Source organism: Ciona robusta, chromosome 4, assembly GCF_009617815.1.
Source record: "Ciona robusta chromosome 4, ASM961781v2".
Lineage (NCBI taxonomy): Eukaryota > Metazoa > Chordata > Ascidiacea > Phlebobranchia > Cionidae > Ciona > Ciona robusta.
Window position 1 is genome coordinate 1,975,544 of NC_143238.1, and position 10,544 is coordinate 1,986,087.

Here is a 10,544-nt window from a genome sequence, read left to right on the forward strand (position 1 = left end):
TATTGATTCTGTACCGCATACACATTTTCACACCGGCTCCTGCAGAGGGAGTGTAATTTCCTCTTGACTGCCTCAATCACAGTGAACGTAATTACTGGAGTAATGCGAAGGTAGAAAAAGCGAAAGGAAAAACGCGTTCCTCTATAAAAGTAACGGCTGTCTCTGTAAAGAGCACATACTGCGTATACAGCAATCAAGATACAGAATTAATATATAGAAGATATTCAAGAATCATTCAATATGAGCGTGATTGGTTCTACATTCCGAAGTGTTCTCAGTGCATCTAATTTATCGAAATCCATAATCAACAAGCGAGCTGCTCTTACTGGAAAATCTACAACTACAAGCTCCGACATATTTAACAAAAACAAGCAAGTTTTAAATCGAATATGTCAACCATCAAGAGCTGCAAGTAGTGGAACAGCGGCAGCAGGGGTTCCTGAAAGCCCACCAATGATCTGTCGTCCCTGCCAGCCCTCCGACCGTGATGCGATGATCGACTTCATGTCCACGAGGTTTGTCACGAGAGAACCTCTTATGAAAGCTATCGGTGCCACCCCAAGCAACAGCAGTCTCTTCGTCGAACATTGTATTGATGTAAGTCGGAATTTATATTGAAATTATCAGTACTGGATAAATATATATGTCATTGTAAAAAGAATGGGCTATTTTGCTGGCTGTTAAAACAATGCATACATTCAAGTAAGCTCGTATCTGCATAAGAGAACGATGTACAGTATCCCATAACGCCATGTAAACAACAGGTGTCGGACGCTAGTTGTGGAATTTAAACATTTCCTTGACACTGCATTGAAACGCTTGGCATAGGAAGCAATTGGCGTTAAATAACGATGGGCACAAACGCGTCTTTTCTCTTTAATTCACATTCGCGAGTGCGTTGCAGGTGCATAATAAATAAAATTAAAACTTAGGTTCTATTTACAGGAATCGATTATACAAGGAGCTTCTTTTCTGGCACTTGACAGTGAGACTGGCAAAATATGTGGCGTGAGACTTAATGGAGTCGGTCCACCAAGCCCATTAGAAAAGGAATGTGATTTTGGGACCACCATCAATGCCATTCCAAAGGTGGGTGTTTTATCAATAACTTCCTTACTTTTTATATAATTGACAGAATATAATCCATTTCAAAACCAGACCTAAGCGTTCAATTTACACCGGATCAAATATTAATGCAAATAATGCTAACCTATATCTTTTCCTGTTACAGTTTTTGGACGACGTCGAAGGCGACATGGCCACCTTGCTCAATACTGATCAGTTCATGCGACACATCGCTATCTGTGTGGAGCAGAGTTCGTCCCAATGCGGCATCGCAACCCAATTGATGATCATGTCCGTTCAGTTTGCCAAGCGGGAGCAGTTGAAGCATTTAACTGCGATGTGTAGCTGGAGCCTTCCGTACAAACTCTCGCTCAAAATGGGCTTCAAAGTGGTGCGTGAGATCTCATACTCTGACTACGCGAAGAATCACGCCCATCCCTCAATGGTCCCACGATTTATGGAACTTGCGAAAACGGAGGAAGCCGCGAGAGTGATGGTGTGCGACTTATAACGTGCCGTCGACTCGTCTATAACATATTTATTATTCCTTTTGATTGTTTAACATTCATACTTTATTCTTGCATTTCTTAACTTTTTCTATTTTCTCGGTTCATGTGTAATGTTTTATTTTTTGTTTTATTTGTGCAGTTTGTACGTAATGTTTTACATTATTATTTAAGATCTTTCATTTCTAAAATTTCAATAATGGTCGAATATCCGCCTAAACAATGGTGGCAGATCTCAACTAAAGACGTTTAACAACATTTTTGACATTTTTTAAAAAATTGTTTTGACGGAAGAATCACAGTTTTGGTTAAATGCAATCGCAATTCCAGCCAAATGGCGAACAGATCGTCAATGCCATTCCATTTTTAAATATTTATTTTGTTATCGGTCACTATAAATGCGTTTTGTTTTCGTGTTTCCGCCGATTTGCAGTTTCGTTTTAACTTATTGTTATTGTTTATTATGCCAAATATACTTGCGAAATAAAAAATGACAAACTATTCTACATATGTGTTGACTTAAAAGATAGAATTCCAATGTCTGACTATTCAGCTTTGTTCCTATACCTACGGCTTTATAAAAGCATATGTAGGCCTACCTAATAGTACGTATATGCTTTGACGTATGTTGCCATAAGGCTGGAAAAATCAGCCTTGTAGTTTGGAAAATTTTGACATTTATAAGGGTTGTTTGGCATTGGAACAATAGGGTAGCCAATGTTTATTTTGAAAATTAGTTTTCGGTAAAATGACTGGTCCAACATTGGGATCATTTTTTGTTGCTCCATTTGTAAGAATCGCATCATAGATACCTAAACATATATATGCATAGGTATCTAACTTTGGTGACATCTGTGCTTCAAATATTATTCACCACCATTGTTTTATGATATCTATGATTTGAGTATTGCAAAATCACCATGCGTTACGAAATGGTTATAATTTTGTTTTTAATTGTTAGTTGTGCAGTGCAAATTTACATATTTCAATGGTGTTCATTATGAGAACCTACAAGCAAAATTTTACGAAAACAAATCGTTTCGTAACAACTTATGTAAGTACCAGCTGCATGACAATTTGGTAGCCAACAGTATTGTTGTTTTGTTTGCAATATGAGACAACAAAGTGTATGAGACTTCGGGTCACCTGCAAAACAAGTCCACAGCGGAAATCCAATCACTTGAGACGTCATTAGTTTTAGCACATCCGCTATACGAGGCAAGAACTGTTATTTTCGTAAGGCTGACTAGTTGCATCGTCTCAATATGCACCGGAACTTAAATCTGAATGCGTTATAAAGTTACGAGTTAAATTTCAGTCCACTATTTAAAAGCTTAAAATTTATATTAAGACGACTGGCTTATTACGCCAGATTTCTTCGCAACAATAAACATTTATACTGCATAATTGCACCATATAACATTTTGTTGTAACGTGTTCTAATACTGTGTTTTTCGGTACTTCAAGCCGCCTGACCATGTTTTTACCCAGCGCATGTTACCATAGTACGGCGTCCGACTAATGACACTCAGCAATAGCAGCACAACCTATGGCGCCAAAGTTAGAAGTAAACAGCTGAACAATATGTTCGTTTCTCCACAGTTGGTGAATAAGCATATGGCACAGTACCAGTACGTAATACTTCTGTGACGTGGGGTGGACAATTAACAGTGTGCAATTAATTTTTTTTGTACATAAATCAGCTGAAGTTGCCCCACCACTTCGGCGTGTGTCAGTGGTGCAGCCAATACTTCTACCTCTATGTTCTACCGTTTGTCAATAAACATATATTATATTGATTGTCATTAAATTAGTCTTTTTAATGATACATCTGTTTGTAGAGGAGAATGGCACATCACCCAAACACGCATGCACCATTTTGTTTTGCTGCATAGCAGTATACCTAGCGGAGGCTGTACGGTAAAATTTCAAACTGATTCACTTTTGCAGTTTGTGACTCAACGTGTTTGTTGAAAGAGAGTGCGTCTACCAATCTAAATCAAGGTTCTGAACTTCTGAAAATAGCTCGGAATTTCGAGTTCTTTTTATAGAAGTGCACACAGTAAGCAATCTAGAAACTATTTCTCATTTGTACCACAACATATGGCGCCAAAATTAATTTTCGTCCATTTGACACAAAGTTTGACATTCGCAATTGAAACTTTTGAAAGTTGTATAAAATGTGGCTTTTAAATTTTCGAAGGGCCTGTTAAACAGTGTCTCCGTCGAAAGCATGCAAATGAATATCCGCTTTCTCCTATATACGTAAACTTTCTATAAGCATTCGAAACCTGATTCACGTGTGTACATTTCGTCATAGCTTTTTGTCATCAGCAGCCACGTTTAGTCAGATGAGGGCATTGCACCTTCGGACAAAACGGATGATGTGTGACATCTAGCAATGTTAATGACCTTTAAGTACGTGACCCATTAGCTCTTTAAATTGTAAACCGACTTCCGTTCGCGTGCATTTTATAGATATTAAGTTTGGTTAATGCGCGGATGTCAATATATAAAAGTATATGAGCAGTAATTGTCTCGTTATAAATATACCTATACATGACACATTATGTGTTGAGAACGGTGTGTCCCATATAGTTATCGTGTAGGGCAGGGCAAGATGAATTACTTTTATAAAAGTTTATTCGCTCACGCTCTAACAAAGCGCTTCCCAAAGCCATCAAAATTTTTAAAGAGTACAATATAATTTCGTGTAATTTGCGTGTACTCACGATACAAAATTATTGATTAATCTAAACAAGAATTTAAATGTATATTTTAACCCACCCATGTGCAAGTCGCTCAAATAGCACATGGTTTACGAACCGCATATATATATTGATTCATATAGGACAATAATATGTGCTTGAGCGCGCCATCTACCCCGTAACCCACAATATTTCAAGATTTGGTTTATTTGGTATATACATTTGGCGTACATTTTAGAAGTAAACCAGAATAAATATCTACAGAAAAGCGATAGCCACATGTTATTTAAAGAATGAAGAGAAGAGACTAACAGTAAACTAACATTTGTTATAACACGCTATGGATAAAAAGAGTGTGAAAAAGTGTCAGTCAAAAGGGTGCCTGTTGCATTTAAGTAAATAAATATGATAAACAATACTGAAAAATGGCAATAACTTTTTCCACGATTTGTGACTTGAATTGGTCGACCAAAATTAAGACCTGGAATTAAAATTCACTTCGGTAAGTATTGACATCAATTGGCGGAAATGTTGCTCGGCCAGTCGCGTGCCGAGCAAGCCGAAACGACTTCAGAAAATGTCAAAAATGTTGTTAACTTTTTAATGGGGGTATATACTGTTCGTGGCAGGGGTCGACTCTTGACAGCAATACTGAAATTTAAAGGCAAATTTACAATAACAACAAAAATGGAACATAGTTAATAAATAGTAACAAATATCTCGAAGCAGAAAGAATAAATAACAAAAAGATTCCTGAGAGTGTTATTAATTACAGACAAAACATGAACACGTATGGTTGGTCGTTTGTAAAGCAAGAAGGCGTTGTATTAATGGAAAGTGCTTTTTTTGTGTGATAGAATTCCGTGTCAAGTTATAAGTCACGAACCATAACTCTGGCAGCTTCCTCTTTTTTCGCCAATTCCATAAACCGTTGAACCATTGAGGGATGGGCGTGATTCTTCGCGTAGTCAGAGTATGAGATCTCACGCACCACTTTGAAGCCCATTTTAAGCGAGAGTTTGTACGGAAGGCTCCAGCTACACATCGCAGTTAAATACTTCAACTGCTCCTGCTTGGCGAACTGAACAGACATGATCATCAGTTGGGTTGCGATGCCGCATTGGGACGAACTCTGCTCCACACAGATGGCGATGTGTCGCATGAACTGATCAGTATTGAGCAAGCTGGCCATGTCGCCTTCGACGTCATCTAAAAACTGTAACAGGAAAAGATAGACGTTAGCTTTCTTCGCATTAATATTTGATGCAGAGTTAGAACAAACGCTTAGTCCTGGTTTTAAAATGGATTACCTGTCAATTATATAAAAAAAACTAAGAGAGTTATTGATAAAACACCCACCTTTGGAATGGCATTGATGGTGGTCCCAAAATCGCATTCTTTCTCTAATGGGCTTGGTGGACCGACTCCATTAAGTCTTACGCCACATATTCTGCCAGTCTCACTGTCAAGTGCCAGAAAAGAAGCTCCTTGTAAAATCGATTCCTGTAAATAGAACAAAGTTTGAATTTTATTTTTTATGCACCTGCAACGCACTCGCGAATGTGAATTAAAGAGAAAAGACGCGTTTGTGCCCATCGTTATTTAACGCCAATTGCTTCCTATGCCAAGCGTTTCAATGCAGTGTCAAGGAAATATTTAAATTCCACAATTAGCGTCCGACACCTGTTGTTTACATGGCGTGGGATACTATACATAACCGTGCGTCAGAGAAGCCTACCAAACTATTCAAACGCGTGTATATTGAATGCATTCGTGGAGGCAAACGAAAAAAAAACTTTTACAAAGATATGTACATTTACCTACTACTGATAATTTCAATATGAAATTCTACTTACATCAATACAATGTCCGACAAAGAGACTGCTGTTGTTTGGGGTGGCACCGATAGCTTTCATAAGAGGTTCTCTCGTGACAAACCTTGTGGACATGAAGTCGATCATCGCATCACGGTCGGAGGGCTGGCAGGGACGACAGATCACTGGCGGGCTTTCGGGAACCCCTGCTGCCGCTGTTCCACTACTTGCAGCTCTGGATGGTTGACATTTTTTACTTAAACATTGCTTGTTTTTAATTTTTTCCGGTGGATCGGAGCTTGTAGTTGATTTTCCAGTAAAAGCAGCTCGCTTGTTGATTATGGATTTCGATAAATTAGATGCACTGAGAACACTTCGGAATGTAGAACCAATCACGCTCATATTGAATGATTTTTGCTGGTAGTCTTCCTTTTCCTAATCTGCGTATCCTGATTGCTGTGTGGGTTCTTTACATGAAAGCAGTTCCTGAAATACAGAATTGCATTTTTTTTCTCTAAATGAGCTTTTTCGTACTTCCCACAGTAGGCCTACCTTCACCCTCGGTAATTAGGTTGACTCGGATTGAAGCCGGGTTTAACCGACGATGTACTACCGCCGCACCAACCGTTATGAAACCGACTTGCGGTCTAGAATCAATATAATCGTCTCTGTTTTATCTTTACTTAACACCACGGTAATCGTTCCCATGAAATATACATATATACGTGACTTTTGCCATGTTCAAGCTTGATGACGTCAGGATGACGACACCCGCACGGTAGAGAGCCTCAACCAATAAACTACCGCATCGTTTTAATTCAATCAATCAGAGAGGGATTGGGCGTGTTTTCTATACATCTGTCTATGGAGCGTAGGAACCTTTGGAAATTCCGGGGTTTAAATATTAACAGCTTTGTTAAAATAAACCACTTTCTAAAAAAATAAAAACAAATAATGAAACGCAAAGGTTAGTTTTTGACGCGTTTGTACTCGGTGGCGCTTTTCACGGTAATTGGGAAATTTCGTTAGGAAAATTGCTGGGCGGTAACAGCCAAACGTGGCACGCTTCTATATGTGCCGAATGTCATGTACACTCGTACACGTGACCTGGCATCAGGTGACACCGGTTTAAAGGCGGACTTTGTTTTAGGTTGCTAATACACACAACGTTAACCACTCTTAAGTACAATTGTTAGAAATAATTATGGAATTTCAAGGTTGCGACCAATACATTTTCCAATAAGGATGTTTACAATATACATATATATATATATATATATATGGCAGTAGCAGCTCCTGTTAAGGACTATAATAAAAGTCAATAGCTTTCGTAAGCACTTACCATACGTATGTGCTACTGTGCAATTGTATTCTTTAGAGCTGTTTAAACAAAAACGTCAAACATAATACAGGGCGTTTATTTGTAAGAGGTTGTGAGTAAATGTAAAAGTTTTGATAACTTTTCTTTTATCTGAATATTTTATTCCTCCGTATTGTAGATTTAAATACAATATAAAAGAAACGAAATATCACAAAGCGACTATTTTTGCTTATATACGTAACACGTGTTGTAACTTGTTATACAGTAGAGTGGGGGGATGGGACACCTTTTCATTCTATTTCTCGTCTCAATTGGTAGTAAAGAATAAACCTTCAAAGAATTATAAAACTGTAACGTCACGACTCCAATACACTTGTGTTAATTGTTTGGAACACGATCAGGATATTTGGATATTATGTGATAGAGGTGTCCCGCCTACCCCCATCCTATACTATATTAACGATGATGAAATGACCACCTGCAACACAAATGAGCATACGTTTGTAAAACATTAAATGACGTACGGGGTGACATTTCTAAGGGCACTTTGGCATAGTTTACCTTTAATAGGAAAAACAACTTTCCGGTAAACTGACAACCCTGGACAGGAATTGACCCTAAAACCAAATACCTTGCTTTCTAAAGGTATTTTCTGCATGCGATACCGTGCAAAAACAAATCGTTTCGGAACGTGCGGTACCATCTGGAAAACTATACTGCTGTCAACAAAGTTGTCCTTTCCAGTTAACATCAAACTGTAGGGCAGGATAAGCCTTGGCCACCTGCAGCCCAAGTCCACAGCGGAAATCCAATCACTTGGGACGTAATTAGTTTCAGCACATCAGCACGAGAAATGTTATTTTCGTGAGAAGCCTGACGGGTTGCATCGTCAGAACTGAACCGGAAATGAAGTGTAGCTAAATCCGACGAAGCTGATGACGTCATTCGTGCGCTGCAAATGCTCTCTGCAATGCTACGTGAAGCGCAACATTCACCACACTTACGTACTGCATGCAATGTGAGAAAAGAGCTTAGGAAGCCTAATTTTGGAAAATTGAAGCAATATTACTTGTTTGCATAGTTTATTACGTCACACAATTTAAAATGGTTGACAGCGACGAGTTGGCCAAACTGCCATACAATCGACGAAATTGTACTTCGTATGTGTGTTGTATCAAAATTTGTATCTATATCAGAATACTCACTGTATGGTATGTCATAACGTTCAGATTTTATGTTCGATTTAGGTAAACCGTCTTTATAAACACGTTAAAAACCACAAGGGGTTAAAAACAAAAAGGCACCTCGTCAGTTACACGCACTCCATTTTGTTCGTAGTCTGTGTGTGTTTTAAAATTTCTGTGACACTCTGTTACTTTCTCTTGGAAGCTACCCACAGTAGGACTGTTCAATGCATCATTCAACCATGCTTTACGTTCCGAGATAGTAAAGTCATGTTCAAAAAACTCTTTAAAGAAGTTACCGGGATCGACTCCTAGCTGACGAACACACAATGTAAGTTGTAAGATTTCAGTAAAATCCTCAAAATCCAGGTTGGAGAAAAAAACTTTTACGTAATAACGGGAGAAGAAGTGACGCAGTTGATTTTCAGCCATGAAAGTTTCGGTGCTTGGAATTGGTTCTACTTCTTGAAAAGCTGATATGAAATGCATTCCACCATGCAGCCGCACTGTATAGAAATTAAAGACGATGCAATTACTTTTTCATATCAAAGGTGCGGGCGCCGTGGCACAATGGTTAGATGAGATTACGAGTTCAAAGCTCGACGCTACCACCATTGTCTGCATGTATGGCCTTGGGCATGACACTTAATTGAAATTGCTCAAACTTGGTGGTCACTTTGGGTTATTTAAATTAAAAACCATTGCCCACAAAGTTATATGTGGTAACTATTAGCGTTACATATATGGCCTTAGCGGACACGCGGTGAGTAAAACAAAATACCGCGCGTCCTATAACGACTGTTGTTGCTCGGCTACGCGAGTGTTTTTTAATAGATACAGGTACTCAATAGCTTCTTTTGTTATTTTGTATCAAAGCATAGGTTAACATTTTACAAAACAAACAAGTTGGGTATCACTTACACGACCCGTACTTGTGTATCCACTGTGAGCATGGTATGAGCGTAACTTGCAGGCGGTCTGGTTCTCCCAAGTTATCTGTGGAGTTACATTTCAAAATTTCTGCACATCAAATTTACCAAAAATAACATACTTTTTAAACTGTTCGGCATATTTTTCCAAATGAAACAAGCAAACAAAAAGTTCAGTAAAATGGTGATCATCAAGGCGTAAAGCACCACTGTGCTTCGTGGTCGGTGAGGTAACCATTGTTCCTGTAATACACAAGAACGTATAAGCACCGATTTGGCTTTTATGGCACTGTAAGGTAAATGGGACACCTTTAGCACATATATAGCCAAACATTCCGATTGTGTTTTTTTTTTTACAATTAACAACGGTCTATGGGAGTCGCGAGGATACGGTTCTATAACCTTTTAAACGCTCTTTGTTTACTACCAAATGGGACAAGAAAATAGAATGAAAAGGTGTCCCATCTTCCCCCACCCTACTGTACATACAATTAAACTAGGTTTACCTGCGACTCAAAATCCATATGTTTATGCATGATACGACTCAAAATCCATATGTTTATGCATGATAAAAATCCATATGTTTATGCATGTCTTTTCACTCATTGTATTAATACAATATACGAAGCTAGCTATATTGTTAAGAGTGCATTTCCTGCTATTAACATTTAATTAGCAATCATACAAATTCTCAATAAGCTAGCATGAAAGACTAAATTTAATGTTTAATTTCCATAGTAATAAAACACCCAACACATTTTCTATATAACTGAAGAAAGAAACAGCAGTATCTATTGCGTCTAATGATCCTGTATTATAATTTAGGATTTCCTCTTCAGGCAGATCCACATACTGCATCTAATATATTGTGCATCTATAAATTACAACAATTGCCGTTCCGGTGATACATTGACAGGTGCATAACGTATAGTAATTGTATTGTTTCGCAATGTCTGTAATATCGAATGAGTAACGTTTGCTGTAACGCTATATTAGACTTTATTGGGTATACAGTTG

General features: G+C 38.2%; 3 protein-coding genes across 3 annotated transcripts; 1 reads left to right on the top strand and 2 right to left on the bottom strand.

Moving 5' to 3' along the window:
• The first annotated feature begins 159 nt into the window (after positions 1-159).
• LOC149736493 (uncharacterized) lies at positions 160-2,077 on the top strand. The gene is made up of 3 exons (XM_089876750.1): positions 160-597; positions 946-1,089; positions 1,232-2,077. Exons 1-3 carry the CDS (start codon positions 241-243, stop codon positions 1,574-1,576), a joined length of 846 nt encoding a protein of 281 aa, XP_089732876.1. The 5' UTR covers positions 160-240; the 3' UTR covers positions 1,577-2,077.
• A 2,393-nt stretch (positions 2,078-4,470) lies between these two features.
• Positions 4,471-6,949, bottom strand: LOC149736494 (uncharacterized). The gene is made up of 5 exons (XM_089876748.1): positions 6,646-6,949; positions 6,136-6,579; positions 5,639-5,782; positions 5,166-5,495; positions 4,471-4,930 (listed from the first exon to the last, which is right to left on the bottom strand). The coding sequence occupies exons 2-5, from the start codon at positions 6,493-6,495 to the stop codon at positions 4,880-4,882; spliced, it is 885 nt and encodes a 294-aa protein (XP_089732874.1). The 5' UTR covers positions 6,496-6,579; positions 6,646-6,949; the 3' UTR covers positions 4,471-4,879.
• A 1,530-nt stretch (positions 6,950-8,479) lies between these two features.
• On the bottom strand, positions 8,480-10,275 carry LOC149736495 (uncharacterized). The gene is made up of 4 exons (XM_089876759.1): positions 10,034-10,275; positions 9,650-9,770; positions 9,520-9,594; positions 8,480-9,104 (listed from the first exon to the last, which is right to left on the bottom strand). Exons 1-4 carry the CDS (start codon positions 10,061-10,063, stop codon positions 8,701-8,703), a joined length of 630 nt encoding a protein of 209 aa, XP_089732885.1. The 5' UTR covers positions 10,064-10,275; the 3' UTR covers positions 8,480-8,700.
• Positions 10,276-10,544: the final 269 nt, after the last annotated feature.

Bases quoted from the DNA above. Each gene is read 5' to 3' on its own strand.
- LOC149736495 (XM_089876759.1), bottom strand. From the start codon at position 10,063: ATGCATAAACATATGGATTTTGAGTCGCAG. The intron at 9,595-9,649 runs GTATGTTATTTT...GTAACTCCACAG, and splicing joins TATGCCGAACAGTTTAAAAA to ATAACTTGGGAGAACCAGAC. The intron at 9,105-9,519 runs GTAAGTGATACC...ATTTCTATACAG, and splicing joins GATACACAAGTACGGGTCGT to TGCGGCTGCATGGTGGAATG.
- LOC149736493 (XM_089876750.1), top strand. From the start codon at position 241: ATGAGCGTGATTGGTTCTACATTCCGAAGTGTTCTCAGTGCATCTAAT. The intron at 598-945 runs GTAAGTCGGAAT...TTCTATTTACAG, and splicing joins TCGTCGAACATTGTATTGAT to GAATCGATTATACAAGGAGC. The intron at 1,090-1,231 runs GTGGGTGTTTTA...TTCCTGTTACAG, and splicing joins CCATCAATGCCATTCCAAAG to TTTTTGGACGACGTCGAAGG.
- LOC149736494 (XM_089876748.1), bottom strand. From the start codon at position 6,495: ATGAGCGTGATTGGTTCTACATTCCGAAGTGTTCTCAGTGCATCTAAT. The intron at 5,783-6,135 runs GTAAGTAGAATT...TTCTATTTACAG, and splicing joins TTGTCGGACATTGTATTGAT to GAATCGATTTTACAAGGAGC. The intron at 4,931-5,165 runs GTTCGTGACTTA...TTTAAATTTCAG, and splicing joins AGGAAGCTGCCAGAGTTATG to TATTGCTGTCAAGAGTCGAC.